The following is a 19,685-nucleotide window of genomic DNA, read 5'->3' as shown; positions in this document are numbered from 1 at the left end:
AATTCTGTTCACAAGCTTTGGATTCAGAACATTGTTTCAGAAGGGTACAGAATTGGTTTCAAGATGAGACCTCCTGCAAAGAGATTTTTTCTTTCCCGTGTCCCAGTAAATCCAGTGAAAGCTCAAGCATTTCTGAATTGTGCTTCAGATCTAGAGTTGGCTGGAGTAATTATGCCAGTTCCAGTTCTGGAACAGGGGATGGGGTTTTATTCAAATCTCTTCATTGTACCAAAGAAGGAGAATTCCTTCAGACCAGTTCTGGATCTAAAAATATTGAATCGTTATGTAAGGATACCAACGTTCAAAATGGTAACTGTGAGGACTATCTTGCCTTTTGTTCAGGAAGGGCATTATATGTCCACAATAGATTTACAGGATGCTTATCTGCATATTCCGATTCATCCAGATCATTATCAGTTCCTGAGATTCTCTTTTCTGGACAAGCATTACCAGTTTGTGGCTCTGCCGTTTGGCCTAGCTACAGCTCCAAGAATTTTTACAAAAGTTCTCGGTGCCCTTCTGTCTGTAATCAGAGAACAGGGTATTGTGGTATTTCCTTATTTGGACGATATCTTGGTACTTGCTCAGTCTTTACATTTAGCAGAATCTCATACGAATCGACTTGTGTTGTTTCTTCAAGATCATGGTTGGAGGATCAATTTACCAAAAAGTTAATTGATTCCTCAGACAAGGGTAACTTTTCTGGGTGTCCAGATAGATTCAGTGTCCATGACTCTGTCTTTAACAGACAAGAGACGTCTAAAATTGATTTCAGCTTGTCGAAACCTTCAGTCACAATCATTCCCTTCGGTAGCCTTATGCATGGAAATTCTAGGTCTTATGACTGCTGCATCGGACGCGATCCCCTTTTCTCGTTTTCACATGCGACCTCTTCAGCTCTGTATGCTGAATCAATGGTGCAGGGATTACACAAAGATATCTCAATTAATATCTTTAAAACCGATTGTACGACACTCTCTAACGTGGTGGACAGATCACCATCGTTTAATTCAGGGGGCTTCTTTTGTGCTTCCGACCTGGACTGTAATTTCAACAGATGCAAGTCTCACAGGTTGGGGAGCTGTGTGGGGATCTCTGACGGCACAAGGAGTTTGGGAATCTCAGGAGGTGAGATTACCGATCAATATTTTGGAACTCCGTGCAATTTTCAGAGCTCTTCAGTTTTGTCCTCTTCTGAAGAGAGAGTCGTTCATTTGTTTTCAGACAGACAATGTCACAACTGTGGCATACATCAATCATCAAGGAGGGACTCGCAGTCCTCTAGCTATGAAAGAAGTATCTCGAATTTTGGTTTGGGCGGAATCCAGCTCCTGTCTACTCTCTGCGGTTCATATCCCAGGTATAGACAATTGGGAAGCGGATTATCTCAGTCGCCAAACGTTGCATCCGGGCGAATGGTCTCTTCACCCAGAGGTATTTCTTCAGATTGTTCAAATGTGGGAACTTCCAGAAATAGATCTGATGGCGTCTCATCTAAACAAGAAACTTCCCAGGTATCTGTCCAGATCCCGGGATCCTCAGGCGGAGGCAGTGGATGCATTATCACTTCCTTGGAAGTATCATCCTGCCTATATCTTTCCGCCTCTAGTTCTTCTTCCAAGAGTAATCTCCAAGATTCTGAAGGAATGCTCGTTCTGCTGGTAGCTCCGGCATGGCCTCACAGGTTTTGGTATGCGGATCTTGTCCGGATGGCCTCTTGCCATCCGTGAACTCTTCCGCTACGACTAGACCTTCTGTCGCAAGGTCCTTTTTTCCATCAGGATCTCAAATCCTTAAATTTAAAGGTATGGAGATTGAACGCTTGATTCTTAGTCAAAGAGGTTTCTCTGACTCTGTGATTAATACTATGTTACAGGCTCGTAAATCTGTATCCAGAGAGATATATTATAGAGTCTGGAAGACATATATTTCTTGGTGTCTTTCTCATCATTTTTCTTGCCATTCTTTTAGAATTCCAAGAATTTTACAGTTTCTTCAGGATGGTTTAGATAAAGGTTTGTCCGCAAGTTCCTTGAAAGGACAAATCTCTGCCCTTTCTGTTCTTTTTCACAGAAAGATTGCTAATCTTCCTGATATTCATTGTTTTGTACAAGCTTTGGTTCGTATCAAACCTGTCATTAAGTCAATTTCTCCTCCTTGGAGTTTGAATTTGGTTCTAGGGGCTCTTCAAGCTCCTCCGTTTGAACCTATGCATTCATTGGACATTAAATTACTTTCTTGGAAAGTTTTGTTCCTTTTGGCAATCTCTTCTGCCAGAAGAGTTTCTGAATTATCTGCTCTTTCTTGTGAGTCTCCTTTTCTGATTTTTCATCAGGATAAGGCAGTGTTGCGAACTTCTTTTGAATTTTTACCTAAAGTTGTGAATTCCAACAACATTAGTAGAGAAATTGTGGTTCCTTCATTATGTCCTAATCCTAAGAATTCTAAGGAGAAATCGTTACATTCTTTGGATGTTGTTAGAGCTTTGAAATATTATGTTGAAGCTTCTAAGTCTTTCCGAAAGACTTCTAGTTTATTTGTTATCTTTTCCGGTTCTAGAAAAGGCCAGAAAGCTTCTGCCATTTCTTTGGCATCTTGGTTGAAATCTTTAATTCATCTTGCCTATGTTGAGTCGGGTAAAACTCCGCCTCAAAGGATTACAGCTCATTCTACTAGGTCAGTCTCTACTTCCTGGGCGTTTAGGAATGAAGCTTCGATTGATCAGATTTGCAAAGCAGCAACTTGGTCCTCTTTGCATACTTTTACTAAATTCTACCATTTTGATGTATTTTCTTCTTCTGAAGCAGTTTTTGGTAGAAAAGTACTTCAGGCAGCGGTTTCAGTTTGAATCTTCTGCTTATGTTTTTCATTAAACTTTATTTTGGGTGTGGATTATTTTCAGCAGGAATTGGCTGTCTTTATTTTATCCCTCCCTCTCTAGTGACTCTTGCGTGGAAAGATCCACATCTTGGGTAATCATTATCCCATACGTCACTAGCTCATGGACTCTTGCTAATTACATGAAAGAAAACTTAATTTATGTAAGAACTTACCTGATAAATTCATTTCTTTCATATTAGCAAGAGTCCATGAGGCCCACCCTTTTTTGTGGTGGTTATGATTTTTGTATAAAGCACAATTATTCCAATTCCTTATTTTTTATGCTTTCGCACTTTTTTATCACCCCACTTCTTGGCTATTCGTTAAACTGAATTGTGGGTGTGGTGAGGGGTGTATTTATAGGCATTTTGAGGTTTGGGAAACTTTGCCCCTCCTGGTAGGAATGTATATCCCATACGTCACTAGCTTATGGACTCTTGCTAATATGAAAGAAATGAATTTATCAGGTAAGTTCTTACATAAATTATGTTTTTCTGCATAGAAACAGTTTTCTGAGCTTCCCCACTATTGTAATATGAGTGGAAGGGGCTAATTTTAGCGCTTTTTTGCGCAGTAAAAATTCAGTCACAATCTGTCTACTTCATCCTCCATGATCCAGATCGTCTCTAGAGTGCTCAGGGGTCTTCAAAATTCATTTTGAGGGAGGTAATCAGTCACAGCAGACCTGTGACAGTGTGTTTTGATTGTGAGAAAAACGTTAATTATTAAATTGTTAATCCGTTTTTGGGTATTAAGGGGTTAATCATCCATTTGCTGGTGGGTGCAATCCTTTGCTAACTTAATACATTTACTGTGAAAAATTGGTTGCTATAACTATTTTGGTTCATTGTTGTTTCAACTGTGACAGCTTTTTGTGCTTCTTAAAGGCACAGTAGCGTTTTTTATATTGCTGGTAAATTTATTTAGAAAAGTATTTCCAAGCTTGCTAGTCTCATTGCTAGTCTGTTTAAACATGTCTGACACAGATGAATCTCTTTGTTCACTATGTTTAAAGGCCAATGTGGAGCCCAATAGAAATTTATGTACTAATTGCATTGATGCTACTTTAAATAAAAGTCAATCTTTACATGTAAAGAAATTATCACCAGACAACGAGGGGGAAGTTATGCCGACTAACTCTCCTCACGTGTCAGTACCTTCGCCTCCCGCTCAGGAGGTGCGTGATTTTGTGGCGCCAAGTACATCAGGGAGGCCCTTACAAATCACTTTGCAAGACATGGCTACTGTTATGACAGAAGTATTATCTAAATTGCCAGAATTAAGAGGCAAGCGCGATAGCTCTGGGTTAAGGACAGAGCGCGCGGATGAGGTGAGAGCCATGTCAGATACTGTGTCACAGTTTGCAGAACGTGAAGACGGAGAGCTTCATTCTGTGGGTGACGGATCTGATCCAGGGAGACTGGATTCAGAGATTTCTAATTTTAAATTTAAGCTTGAGAACCTCCGCATATTGTTAGGGGAGGTATTAGCGGCTCTGAATGATTGTAACACTGTTGCAATTCCAGAAAAATGATGTAGGTTGGATAGATACTATGCGGTACCGGTGTGTACTGACGTGTTTCCTATACCTAAAATGCTTACAGAGATTATTAGCAAGGAGTGGGATAGACCTGGTGTGCCTTTTTCCCCTCCTCCCATATTTAGGAAAATGTTTCCTATAGACGCCACCACACGAGACTTATGGCAGACGGTCCCTAAGGTGGAGGGACCAGTTTCTACTTTAGCTAAGCGTACCACTATCCCGGTGGAGGATAGTTGTGCCTTTTCAGATCCAATGGATAAGAAATTAGAGGGTTACCTTAAGAAAATGTTTGTTCAACAAGGTTTTATCTTACAGCCCCTTGCATGCATTGCGCCTGTCACTGCTGCGGCGGCATTCTGGTTTGAGTCTCTGGAAGAGGCCATTCGCACAGCTCCATTGGATGAAATTATGAACAAGCTTAAAGCACTTAAACTAGCTAACACATTTGTTTCTGATGCCGTCGTACATTTAACCAAACTTACGGCTAAGAACTCCGGATTCGCCATCCAAGCGTGCAGAGCGCTATGGCTTAAATCCTGGTCAGCGGACGTGACTTCTAAATCTAAATTGCTTAATATTCCTTTCAAAGGGCAGACCTTATTCGGGCCCGGCTTGAAAGAAATTATAGCTGACATTACGGGAGGTAAGGGCCATGCTCTACCTCAGGACAGGGCCAAATCAAAGGCCAAACAGTCTAATTTTCGTGCCTTTCGTAACTTCAAGGCTGGAGCAGCATCAACTTCCTCCGCTCCAAAACAGGAAGGAGCTGTTGCTCGTTACAGGCAGGGCTGGAAAGTTAACCAGTCCTGGAACAAGGGCAAGCAGGCCAAGAAACCTGCTGCTGCCTCCAAGACAGCATGAAGAGAGGGCCCCCTATCCGGAAACGGATCTAGTGGGGGGCAGACTTTCTCTCTTCGCCCAGGCTTGGGCAAGAGATGTCCAGGATCCCTGGGCGTTGGAGTTCATATCTCAGGGATATCTCCTGGACTTCAAAACTTCTCCTCCACGAGGGAGATTTCATCTTTCAAGGTTATCAGCAAACCAAATAAAGAAAGAGGCGTTTCTACGCTGTGTACAAGACCTTTTACTAATGGGGGTGATCCACCCAGTTCCGCGGACGGAACACGGGCAGGGATTCTATTCAAATCTATTTGTGGTTCCCAAGAAAGAGGGAACCTTCAGACCAATCTTGGACTTAAAAATCCTAAACAAATTTCTAAGAGTTCCATCATTCAAAATGGAAACTATTCGAACCATCCTTCCCATGATCCAAGAGGGTCAGTACATGACCACAGTGGATTTAAAGGATGCCTACCTTCACATACCGATTCACAAGGATCATTATCGGTACCTAAGATTTGCTTTCCTAGACAGGCATTACCAGTTTGTAGCTCTTCCCTTCGGATTAGCTACGGCTCCAAGAATCTTTACAAAAGTTCTGGGCTCACTTCTGGCGGTACTAAGACCGCGAGGCATAGCGGTGACTCCGTACCTAGACGACATTCTGATACAAGCGTCAAGTTTTCAAACTGCCAAGTCTCGTACAGAGATAGTTCTGGCATTTCTGAGGTCGCATGGGTGGAAGGTGAACGTGGAAAAGAGTTCTCTATTACCACTTACAAGGGTTCCCTTTCTAGGGACTCTTATAGATTCTGTAGAGATGAAAATTTACCTGACAGAGGCCAGGTTATCAAAACTTCTAAATGCTTGCCGTGTCCTTCATTCCATTCCACACCCGTCAGTAGCTCAGTGCATGGAAGTAATCGGCTTAATGGTAGCGGCAATGGACATAGTACCATTTGCGCGCCTGCATCTCAGACCGCTGCAATTGTGCATTTTAAGTCAGTGGAACGGGGATTACTCAGATTTGTCCCCCCTACTAAGTCTGGATCAAGAGACCAGAGATTCTCTTCTATGGTGGCTCTCTCGGCCACATCTGTCCAAGGGGATGACCTTTCGCAGGCCAGATTGGACGATTGTAACAACAGACGCCAGCCTTCTAGGCTGGGGCGCAGTCTGGAACTCCCTGAAAGCTCAGGGATTATGGACTCAGGAGGAGAAACTCCTCCCAATAAATATTCTGGAATTAAGAGCAATATTCAATGCTCTCCTAGCTTGGCCTCAGTTAGCATCTCTGAGGTTCATCAGATTTCAGTCGGACAACATCACGACTGTGGCTTACATCAACCATCAAGGGGGAACCAGAAGTTCCCTAGCGATGTTGGAAGTCTCAAAGATAATTCGCTGGGCAGAGTCTCACTCTTGCCACCTGTCAGCGATTTACATCCCAGGCGTAGAGAACTGGGAGGCGGATTTTCTAAGTCGCCAGACTTTTCATCCGGGGGAGTGGGAACTTCATCCGGAGGTCTTTGCTCAACTGATTCTTCGTTGGGGAAAACGAGATATGGATCTCATGGCGTCTCGCCAGAACGCCAAACTTCCTTGTTACGGATCCAGGTCCAGGGACCCGGGAGCGGTGCTGATAGATGCTCTGACAGCCCCTTGGGTCTTCAACATGGCTTATGTGTTTCCACCATTCCCGATGCTTCCTCGTTTGATTGCCAAGATCAAACAGGAGAGAGCTTTGGTGATTCTGATAGCGCCTGCGTGGCCACGTAGGACCTGGTATGCAGACCTAGTGGACATGTCGTCCTGTCCACCGTGGTCTCTGCCTCTGAGACAGGACCTTCTAATTCAGGGTCCTTTCAAACATCCAAATCTAATTTCTCTGAGGCTGACTGCATGGAGATTGAACGCTTGATTCTATCAAAGCGTGGCTTCTCGGAGTCGGTTATTGATACCTTAATACAGGCTAGGAAGCCTGTTACCAGAAAAATTTACCATAAGATATGGCGTAAATATTTATATTGGTGCGAATCCAAGAGTTACTCATGGAGTAAGGTTAGGATTCCTAGGATATTGTCCTTTCTACAAGAGGGTTTAGAAAAGGGCTTATCTGCTAGTTCGTTAAAGGGACAGATTTCTGCTCTGTCTATTCTACTACACAAACGTCTGGCTGAAGTTCCAGACGTTCAGGTTTTTTGTCAGGCTTTAACTAGGATTAAGCCTGTGTTTAAGACTGTTGCTCCGCCGTGGAGCTTAAACTTAGTTCTTAATGTTCTTCAAGGCGTTCCATTTGAACCCCTTCATTCCATTGATATCAAGCTGTTATCCTGGAAGGTTTTGTTTTTGATGGCTATTTCCTCGGCTCGAAGAGTCTCTGAGTTATCTGCCTTACATTGTGATTCTCCTTATCTGATTTTTCATTCAGACAAGGTAGTTCTGCGTACTAAACCTGTGTTCTTACCTAAGGTAGTTACTAACAGGAATATCAATCAAGAGATTGTTGTTCCATCACTGTGTCCTAACCCTTCTTCAAAGAAGGAACGACTTTTGCATAATTTGGACGTAGTCCGTGCCCTGAAGTTCTATTTGCAGGCAACTAAAGATTTTCGTCAAACTTCTTCCCTGTTTGTCGTTTACTCTGGACAGAGAAGAGGTCAAAAGGCTTCGGCTACCTCTCTCTCTTTTTGGCTTCGTAGCATAATACGTTTAGCCTATGAGACTGCTGGACAGCAGCCTCCTGAAAGGATTACAGCTCATTCTACTAGAGCTGTGGCTTCCACCTGGGCCTTTAAAAATGAGGCCTCTGTTGAACAGATTTGCAAGGCTGCGACTTGGTCTTCGCTTCACACCTTTTCAAAATTTTACAAATTTGACACTTTTGCTTCTTCGGAGGCTATGTCCTTAAGGCAGACCTAAATTTTAATTAAACTCCAGTCACCACTGCACCCTATGGTTTCTCCTTTCTCGTCTGCTTTGGTCGAATGACTGAATATGACATGTGAGGGGAGGAGCTATATAGTAATGGATGACCCGTGGACTGACTACACTACAAGAGAAATAAATTTATCAGGTAAGCATAAATTATGTTTTCACAGTTGTAGTCTAAGGGGATCCTGAAGGGCAGTGCAGGCTCTGTATGCTGTGTACCAGCCCTCATTTAGTTGTACTTATATTGCTCCATCCTGAGAGTTTAATATTTTCTTTGTAAATGTTGCACCATCATCCTTTAAAACTGTATAAAATGCCTTCTATGCACTTCATTATTTTATATCTTCTCAAAGGCACAATTTTTGAGCTGATCAAATCTAGTGTCAACAATTTGTTTCTTTTATGTGGTTTATATCTCTATAACCTGTTTAAATTTACATGAATTTTATCCTATCTTTATAATTTCCAGGGAATGTGTCGACCTGTATAGAAAGCAAATATTCATTCTGCTTTTCCAGAGGTTGCAAAATTCTAAAACTACAAAGTTTGTAAAAAGTAAGTGGGTATTTTTTTTTTTATTATTAAATACAAAACTGGTTACTTAGGGTTTTTCAAAGATGAAAAGATGAATTAGAACAGTAAACTCTGTATTAAAGGGATGTTAAACTGAAATTTCACATTGAAGAGTTTGTTTTTTTTAAAATATAAAAAAGTCTTGAAATCAAATGTTTTGTGCATACAAAACTTTTTATCTTGGTCTAACCATAGACAATATTTACCAGGTGAGACCACTCCTTGGTCAGGGCATGGACAGGAAACAAACCATGTCCCCTTTAGTTATATCCCATCTACCTACCTTCTCTACCTCATTCCTTAGTCTTGTCCATCATAAGGATTGTATAAACCCTTCATCAATCCCTAAACTCTCTCATAAAATAGTAGCTGGTATCCAATTCTAACGAACCTCTAATAACATATTTCCCACCTATTGCTCTCAAATGGTCTGATACATGCTGCCCTGCTAGTAACAATGAAAATACCCCGACAGCGGAGACTGGCAGTCATTATTGATGGGTATCTGTCAGGCTGTCATAATCTAAACAAAAGAAACGGTGCTCACCATGGATCTTACCACAGCTAATCAGCTGCCTGTACGGCATTATCTGCCCCCAGGGCGGGTCATCAACCATCCACTTTTCAACACGGGGCATGCCCCCACTCCGTAATATGTCCACAGCCCTGGAGGTGTGTTAATTACCACTCTCATATCGTAGCCATGGAAACGCTATGCAGACTCAGACACCCATAAAGTGACCGGTAATGCCCCATCCTGTCATAAAGAAAAGTATAATATCAAGATACAGCACAAGATAAAAAGGTATCCTGTTATCATTCCTAACTTGAACGTCACAACATATGCTCATAGGATAAGTGCACAATCCTGTTAATACTGTTATGGGAATCAAAAAGGCCACCTTACTTAAGGCAAGTTCAGAGTACTATAATAAGCACTGAATCTAAAATAATAGTGGCACCTGGCCATATGAACCACTGCAGTATATGAATCCCATAAGTAACATCCAAAGACTCATACATATGATCACAGGCACTAACTTCAATACACAAGACCGCCCAGGACCTAATGCCTATCCAAAAGCTCTTAAAGGGGAAGGTTAACCAGACCCTAATGGCAAACTAAGCTTGTCAATGTAACATCACATAGAATTAGTGGCATACTACAGCCGTACTCACAAACCTAACTATAGTCAACAGACTACACAGTCCTACATCAGAGTTTCGGGAACTAATGTCTGTCCAAAATCTCTTAAAGGGGAAGGTTAATCAGACCCTAATAATGAACTAAGCTGATCACTATAACATCACATGGAGTTAGTGGCGTTAAACAGCCATACTTGCAAGGCATTCTAAATTCAAGAGTATTTGCTTTTCTTTCATGTAATTAGCAAGAGTCCATGAGCTAGTGACGTATGGGATATACATTCCTACCAGGAGGGGCAAAGTTTCCCAAACCTCAAAATGCCTATAAATACACACCTCACCACACCCACAATTCAGTTTTACAAACTTTGCCTCCCGTGGAGGTGGTGAAGTAAGTTTGTGCCAGATTCTACGTTGATATGCGCTTCCAGCAGGCTGGAGCCCGGTTTTCCTCTCTGAGTGCAGTGAATGTCAGAGGGATGTGAAGAAAGTATTGCCTATTTGAATTCAATGGTCTTCCTCTAGGGGATCTATTTCATAGGTTCGTAGAGATTCATCTCTTACCTCCCTTTTCAGATCGACGATATACTCTTATATACCATTACCTCTACTGATTCTCGTTTCAGTACTGGTTTGGCTGTCTACTATATGTAGATGAGTGTCTTAGGGTAAGTAAGTCTTATTTTTTATGACACTCTAAGCTATGGTTGGGCACTTTATATGTAAAGTTCTAAATATATGTTTAAACTTATATTTGCCATGATTCAGGATAATCAGTATTCCTTATTTCAGACAGTTTCATTATTTGGGATAATGCATATGAAATATTTTTTTCTTACCTTAAAAGAATTTTTTTTCAATTTACTTTTTTTCCCTGTGGGCTGTTAAGCTCGCGGGGGCTGAAAATGCTTCAATTTATTGCGCCATTCTTGGCGCGGACTTTTTTGGTGCAAAAATTTTGTCATTTCCGGCTTACTAATTGACGTTATTTATAATATTTGACGTTCAGGCGTTTTTTGTTTAGTTTTTTTGCGCCAAAATTGTGGGCGTCGTTTTTTTCGGCGTCACAGGATGTGGCGTCATTCATGGCGCCAAAAAAATGGGTGTTGTACTTGGCGCCAATAATGTGGGCGTCATTCTTGGCGCCAAAAAATGTGGGCGTCATTCTTGTCTCCACCTTTTTTTCACATTATTTCAGTCTCATTTCTTTCATGTAATTAGCAAGAGTCCATGAGCTAGTGACGTATGGGATATACATTCCTACCAGGAGGGGCAAAGTTTCCCAAACCTCAAAATGCCTATAAATACACCCCTCACCTTACCCACAATTCAGTTTTACAAACTTTGCCTCCCGTGGAGGTGGTAAAGTAAGTTTGTGCTAGATTCTACGTTGATATGCGCTTCGCAGCAGGCTGGAGCCCGGTTTTCCTCTGTGTGCAGTGAATGTCAGAGGGATGTGAAGAGAGTATTGCCTATTTGAATTCAATGGTCTCCTTCTACGGGATCTATTTCATAGGTTCTCTGTTATCGGTCGTAGAGATTCATTTCTTACCTCCCTTTTCAGATCGACTATATACTCTTATGTACCATTACCTCTACTGATTCTCGTTTCAGTACTGGTTTGGCTATCTACTATATGTAGATGAGTGTCCTGGGGTAAGTAAGTTTTATTTTTTGTGACACTCTAAGCTATGGTTGGGCACTTTATTTATAAAGTTCTAAATATATGTCTTTAAACTTATATATTTGCCATGATTCAGGATGATCAATATTCCTTATTTCAGACAGTCCGTTTCATTATTTGGGATAATGCATATGAATAATCATTTTTTTCTTACCTTAAAAATTGTTTCAATTGACTTTTTTCCCTGTGGGCTGTTAGGCTCGCGGGGGCTGAAAATGCTTCAATTTATTGCGTCATTCTTGGCGCGGACTTTTTTGGCGCAAAAAATTCTGTTTGTCAATTCCGGCGTCAAACTTGTTGCCGGAAGTTGTTCGTGTTTGCGTCATTTTTTTGACGTTTTGCGCCAAAAATGTCGGCTTCTCCGGATGTGGCGTCATTCTTGGCGCCAAAAATTAAGGCGCCAATAATGTGGGCGTCTTTTTTTGGCGCTAAAAAATGTGGGCGTCATTCTTGTCTCCACCTTTTTTTCACATTATTTCAGTCTCATTCTTCATTGCTTCTGGTTGCTAGAGGCTTGTTCATTGGCATTTTTTTCCCATTCCTGAAACTGTCATTTAAGGAATTTGATAAATTTTGCTTTATATGTGTTTTCTTTTACATATTGCAAGATGTCTCACATTGACCCTGGATCAGAATCTACTTCTGGAAAGACGCTGCCTGATGCTGGTTCTACCAAAGTTAAGTGCATTTGTTGTAAACTTGTGGTAACTGTTCCTCCGGCTGTAGTTTGTGATGAATGTCATGATAAGCTTGCTAATGCAGATAGTATTTCCATTAGTAATATACCATTACCTGTTGCTGTTCCTTCAACATCTAATACTCAGGATGTTCCTGTTAATATAAAAGAATTTGTTTCTAAATCTCTTAGGAAGGCTATGTCTGTTATTCCTCCTTCCAGTAAACGTAAAAGGTCTTTTAAAACTTCTCATTTTTCAGATGAATTTTTAAATGACCGTCATCAATCTGATTTGTCTTTTTCTTATGAGGATATTTCTGGTTCAGAGGATTCTGTCTCAGATATTGACACTGATTAATCTTCATATTTATTTAAAATGGAATTTATTCGCTCTTTACTTAAAGAAGTTTTAATCGCATTAGAGATGGAGGATTCTAGTCCTCTTGATACTAAATCTACTAAGCGTTTAAATTCGTTTTTTAAACCTCCTATAGTTATTCCAGAAGTTTTTCCTGTCCCTGATGCTATTTCTAATGTACGACACTCTCTGACGTGGTGGATAGATCACCATCGTTTAGACCAAGGGGCTTCTTTTGTTCGTCCAACCTGGACTGTGATCTCAACAGATGCGAGTCTTTAAGGTTGGGGAGCTGTATGGGGATCTCTGACAGCACAAGGGGTTTGGGAATCTCAGGAGGCGAGATTACCAATCAACATTTTGGAACTCCGTGCAATTTTCAGAGCTCTTCAGTCGTGGCCTCTTCTAAAGAGAGAGTCGTTCATTTGTTTCCAGACGGACAATGTCACAACCGTGGCATATGTCAATCATCAAGGAGGGACTCAGTCCTCTGGCGATGAAAGAAGTATCTCGAATACTTGTATGGGCGGAATCCAGCTCCTGTCTAATTTCTGCGGTTCATATCCCAGGTATAGACAATTGGGAAGCGGATTATCTCAGTCGCCAAACGTTACATCCGGGCGAATGGTCTCTTCACCCAGAGGTCTTTCTTCAGATTGTTCAAATGTGGGGACTTCCAGAAATAGATCTGATGGCTTCTCATCTAAACAAGAAGCTTCCCATGTATCTGTCCAGATCCAGGGATCCTCAGGCGGAAGCAGTGGATGCATTGTCACTTCCTTGGAAGTATCATCCTGCTTATATCTTTCCGCCTCAAGTTCTTCTTCCAAGAGTGATTTCCAAAATTCTAAAGGAGCGTTCGTTTGTTCTGCTGGTGGCCCCAGCATGGCCTCACAGGTTTTGGTATGCGGATCTTGTTCGGATGGCTACTTGCCAACCGTGGACTCTTCCGTTAAGACCAGACCTTCTATCGCAAGGTCCTTTTTTCCATCAGGATCTCAAATCCTTAAATTTGAAGGTATGGAGATTGAACGCTTGATTCTCAGTCATAGAGGTTTCTCTGACTCCGTAATTAATACTATGTTGCAGGCTCGTAAATCTATCTAGGAGGATATATTATCGAGTCTGGAAGACTTACATTTCTTGGTGTTCTTCTCATCATTTTTCTTGGCATTCTTTTAGAATTCCTAGAATTTTACAGTTTCTTCAGGATGGTTTGGATAAGGGTTTGTATAAAACCTGTTATTAAGTCAATTTCTCCTCCTTGGAGTTTGAATTTGGTTCTGGGGGCTCTTCAAGCTCCTCCGTTTGAACCTATGCATTCGCTGGATATTAAATTTCTTGTAAAGTTTTTTTGTTTCTTTTGGCCATCTCTTCTGCTAGAAGAGTTTCTGAATTATCTGCTCTTTCTTGTGAGTCTCCTTTTCTGATTTTTCATCAGGATAAGGCGGTGTTGCGAACTTCATTTAAATTTTTACCTAAGGTTGTGAATTCTAACAACATTAGTAGAGAAATTGTGGTTCCTTCATTGTGTCCTAATCCTAAGAATTCTAAGGAAAGATCGTTGCATTCTTTGGATGTAGTTAGAGCTTTGAAATATTATGTTGAAGCTACTAAAGATTTCAGAAAGACTTCTAGTCTATTTGTTATTTTTTCCGGTTCTAGGAAAGGTCAGAAGGCTTCTGCCATTTCTTTGGCATCTTGGTTAAAGTCTTTGATTCATCATGCTTATGTGGAGTCGGGTAAAACTCCGCCTCAAAGGATTTCAGCTCATTCGACTAGGTCAGTCTCTATTTCCTGGGCATTTAAGAATGAAGCTTCGGTTGATCAGATTTGCAAAGCAGCAACTTGGTCTTCTTTGCATACTTTTACTAAATTCTACCATTTTTATGTGTTTTCTTCTTCTGAAGCAGTTTTTAGTAGAAAAGTACTTCAGGCAGCTGTTTCAGTTTGATTCTTCTGCTTATATTTTCAGTTTTTTTCATTATAAGATTTAAACTTTGTTTTGGGTGTGGATTATTTTTCAGCGGAATTGGCTGTCTTTATTTTATCCCTCCCTCTCTAGTGACTCTTGCGTGGAAGATCCACATCTTGGGTATTCATTATCCCATACGTCACTAGCTCATGGACTCTTGCTAATTACATGAAAGAAAACATAATTTATGTAAGAACTTACCTGATAATTTCATTTCTTTCATATTAGCAAGAGTCCATGAGGCCCACCCTTTTTTGTGGTGGTTATGATTTTTTTGTATAAAGCACAATTATTCCAATTCCTTATTTTTTATGCTTTCGCACTTTTTTTCTTATCACCCCACTTCTTGGCTATTAGTTAAAATGATTTGTGGGTGTGGTGAGGGGTGTATTTATAGGCATTTTGAGGTTTGGGAAACTTTGCCCCTCCTGGTAGGAATGTATATCCCATACGTCACTAGCTCATGGACTCTTGCTAATATGAAAGAAATGAATTTATCAGGTAAGTTCTTACATAAATTATGTTTTTTCAACGTTTTTTCCAACATCTTTTCTCTAATTGGCTTTTCTGTCTCTCTCCGCACCCCAATCAACTAGTCTGGATTTAAGAGCATTCAATCGATATTTGATGTTTTAGAGGTTCAATAAGGATTCACTTCTCACTGTAATGAAGTCACTTATCACTTTAAATGGCATATGTGTGTTCTTTTTTTCTCATTCTGTGAAGTAGATGCAGTACAGGGTAGATAATTCTGGCTGTCTCCTACTGGACATGGAAGCTGTTGTCTCCGATTCTGCTTTAGCCAGCTATTCTATTCTAATGGTTTCTTTTAAGAATTTCTGGGGTGTGTTTCATCAAGGACCTGTTTCTCATCTGCATCTTCACAAGTTAAATTTTGTGGCATTATTGCTGAATGGGCAAGGTTTAGTAAACTAAATATTTGTCCACAGTGATTCATGCACTTATCACTGTAATGGAGTCACTTCTCACTTTAAATGGCATATGTGATTCATGCACTTTTACAGGTAAGAAAACAGTCTAAAACTTACTACATGATAGCATAAATTATGCTTACCTAATAATTTAATTTCTATCTGTGGGAGCAGAGTCCACTGCTTCATTCATTACTTGTGGGAATTAAGAACCTAGCCACCAGGTGAAGGCAAAGACACCCCAGCCAAAGACTTAAATACCTCCCCCACTCCCCTCATCCCCCAGTCATTCTGCCAAGGGAACAAGTAACAGTAGGAGAAATATCAGGGTATAAATGGTGCCAGAAGAAAAATAATAAATTTAGGTCCGCCCACCGGAGCAAACGGGCGGGAGCAGTGGACACTCCTCCTACAGATGGAAATGAAATTATCAGGTAAGCATAATTTGTTTTCCATCTTAATGGGAGGAGAGTCCACTGCTTCATTCATTATTTGTGGGAACAAAAACCCAAGCTCTAGAGGAGCAGAAGGTCTAAAAACCGCTCCGATTCTGGACAGAGCCTGAACAAAGGACTGAATATCTGGAAGCTCTGCTAGCTTCTTGTGTAACAGAACCGATAAGGCCGAAATCTGTCCCTTTAAGGAACTAGCGGCAAGGCCCTTATCCATCCCATTTTGAAGAAAAGCCAGAATCCTGGATACCCTAATCTTGTGCCAGGGATATCTACGTCGTTCCTCACACCAGGATAAATAGGTCCTCCACACCTTATGATAGATGTGACGAGTGACCAGTTTCCTGGCCTGAATGAGAGTATCAATTACTCTCTCTGAGAACCCTCTCTTGACCAAGACTAGGCGTTCAATCTCCACGCAGTCAACCTTAGATAATCAAGATTTTTGTGGAGAAAAGGACCCTGAACCAGCAGATCTCTGCCACAGGGTAACCTCCATTGAAGAGATGACGACATTCCCACCAGATCCGCAAACCACGTCCTCCGTGGCCACAACGGAGCAATCAGAATGGTCTAAGCTTGCTCCTGTTTGATGCGGGCCACCTTTAGAAGTGGAAAAATGTAAATTAGGTTGAACTCCCAAGGCATCTATCAGCTCTGCCTTGGTATCTCTGGACCGTGCGACCCATATCTGGGTAGCTTGAAGTTGAGTCTGGACGCCATGAGATCTATTTCCGGCGTCCCCCATTTGATGCAGATCTCCACAAACACCTCGGGATGGAGAGACCATTCCCCCGGGTGAAACGTTTGTCTGCTGAGGAAATCTGCCTCCCAGTTATCCACACCCAGGATGTGGATTGCTGAGAGAGTACAGCTGTGGGTCTCATTCCAGAAACCGAGAAACCTCCCTCATGGCTAGGGTACTTCTCGTCCCCCCCCCCCCCCCCCCCCCCCCCCCCCCCGGTGGTTTATGTACGCCACTGAGGTAATGTTGTCCGACTGGAATATGATGAACCGGTACACCCCCAGGAGGGTCCAAGCCCTCAGAGCATTGAATATTGCTCATAGTACCAGGAAATTTATCGGTAGGGTCGACTCCTTGAGTCCACCTGCACTGTGCCCTTCTGGCACCCCATCTGATGGATCACAATCTCCCAGGATGGTCTCAAGAAGGATGTCCCCTGGGACAGCTGTCCTGGACGGACCCACCAAGAGAGGGATTCCTTCACCCTATAGTCCAGAGATATCTGTTGGGATAGATCTGAGTGGTCGCTGTTCCATTTTCTCAATATGCATAACTGCTGAGGCCTGATATGGAAAGGCTAAAGGAACAACATCTATGCTGGAAACTATGAGCCCGATCACCTCCATGCATCTGGCCACAGATGGCCTTGAGGAGGTCTGAAGGGCAAGACAGCTGGAAAATGATCTGTCAAGAATATCTTCATGGATATGGAGTCTATGGAGACTCTTGGGGCAGTCACCAGACCGAAAGGTAGGGCCACAAACTGGAAGTGCTGATCCAGAAAAGCGAATCTTAGGAACATGAAATGGTCCCTGTGGATTGGCACATGAAAGTAAGCATCCTTCAAGTCTATTGTCGTCATATATTGCCCCTCTTGATCTAGGGACAGAATCGACCGGATCGTCTCCATTTTTAACGATGGAATTGACAAACTTGTTAAGGCACTTTAGGTACAGAATTGGGCAGAACGTGCCCTCTTTCTTTGGGACCACGAAAAGGTTTGAATAGTACCCTAGACCCCTTTCTACTAGAGGTACTGGAACAATTGCTCCGAGAGGAGAGATCCCTCATGCACTCTAGAAAGGCGTCTCTTCTCTGACCTTGAAGATTGGTTTGACAGGAGGAATATACCCTTGGTCGGATGAGTCTTTAACCCTATCCCTGTAACCCTGGGTGATAACCTCCAGAACCCAAGGATCCTGAATGTCTCTCATCCAAGTCTCTGCGAACAGAGAGTCTGCCCTCCATGCGATCCAGGGACGGATCGGGGGCCGCCCCTTCATGCCGACTTTGTCTCGGCGGGCTTCTTGTTCTGCTTGGACTTGTTCCAAGATTGAGCCGGCTTCCAAGATCCTTTGGACTGCTCGGTCTTCACAGCAGGCTGCTGGCATTGAGACTTGTCTGGACGAAAAGTAGAGCCCTTAGTCTTCTTATCCTGCATAAGAAGAGCACCCTTGCCTCCCATGACCGTGGATATGATGGAGTCCATTCCTGGACCAAAACTAACTTTCCCCTGAAACGTAATGGACAGTAATCTAGACTTGGAAGTCATGTCAGCAGACCACAACTTTAACCACAGAGCCCTACGGGCTAGCATGGAGAGACCTGATGTCTTAGCATTCAGGCGAATAACCTGCATATTAGCATCACAGTTAAAAGAATTTGCAACCCTTAAGGCCTTAATCTTTTCCTGTATCTCCTCGAGGGGAGTCTCCACCTCTAACATAGCTGACAGGGCGTCACACCAGTAGGTAGCCACTCCAGCCACCGCAGCGATTGCCGGTTGGAAAACAAACCCCCGTGAGTTGGAACCTCTTTCTCAACATGGATTCTAATTGTTTTTGTCCATGGGCTCTCTGAACGATGAACTATCCTCGAGGGGGAATAGTCGTCCGCTTAGCGAGCGTGGAGATAGCTCCATCCACCTTGGGAATGGCCCCCCATAGCTCAAGCTGAGGGTCTGGAATGGGGAAAAGCTTTGAAGAAGTAGAGGGAGAAAAGGACGAGCTAGGTTTCTCCCACTCATTCTTAATAATAGTAGCCATCTTCACTGGGAACTGGGAAGGTCTGAGGCACCACCCTGTCCTCGTAAACCTTATCTAGTTTAGGGATCGAAGGTTCCTCTGGAAGTTTTGGTTCCGGGACCTCCAACGTAGCAAGCACTTCTTTCAGTAAAAAGTGTAAATGCGCAAATTCCGTCCCAGAGAGAGCGCCCTCAGACGAGTCAGAGGCGTCCTCATCATTGGATAATCTCCGAGACCTCCAACGGAGTAGATGATCCCTGGGACGGAAAACTGTCTTTCCCTTCACTTGCGCTTCGTAGGGCATGGAAGGCTGCAGAAACCGCTTCTTGCAACTGGGCAGCGAAATCTGGCGGCCACAAGGCACCTCCGAGGGAGGATCAGTAGAACCTTGGGGGGGGTTACATGTGTTATCGGAGATGAATGTAGGGAACGCACCTCGCGGGACGGAGAACCCTCAGAGGTGGACGGCTCAGTAGTACTAAATACCTTATTCTTTTTAGATATTGCAATTTTATTAAAGCATGTGGAACACAGTTAAGCAGGCGGATTAACCTGAACCTCCTCACAATAAACACAGGCATTAGCTTTAATTAAAGAGGGAGTATCCTCTAACATATGAGTCCTCAATAGCTTGCGCTTTAATGCGGACTAGATAAAATAAATGACACCTTTTTATACACCAATGGCCGGGGCTCTCACTACCTCCTATGACCCGAACACAGGCGAACAGTTATGTCTCCTGCAATTGCCGATCGGGAAAGAGGAAGTTGAAGAGGCCACACCCGGTCACATGGAGTACCATGCAGGTACGTCCCTGCCTATAGAAAAAACCTGCCAAAAAAGGCCACTTCACTCTTCACCTGTATGTTCACACATTGCTAGAGCCTCATCTCACACATGACGCAGCATCATACACAATAAAA

The 19,685-nt window shown here is 42.5% G+C and overlaps 1 protein-coding gene across 1 annotated transcript in view; it reads left to right on the top strand.

Moving 5' to 3' along the window:
- The window catches only part of CSE1L (chromosome segregation 1 like), a 475,025-nt gene that overhangs the window by 324,207 nt on the left and 131,133 nt on the right, over window positions 1-19,685 (top strand). The window contains exon 22 of the mRNA XM_053689969.1: window positions 8,667-8,752. Within this exon, the coding sequence (XP_053545944.1) occupies window positions 8,667-8,752 (86 nt within the window). The remainder of the gene's footprint in view (window positions 1-8,666; window positions 8,753-19,685) is intronic.

This window comes from Bombina bombina, chromosome 1, assembly GCF_027579735.1.
Source record: "Bombina bombina isolate aBomBom1 chromosome 1, aBomBom1.pri, whole genome shotgun sequence".
NCBI lineage: Eukaryota > Metazoa > Chordata > Amphibia > Anura > Bombinatoridae > Bombina > Bombina bombina.
This window is presented reverse-complemented; position numbering and strand designations above follow the sequence as displayed.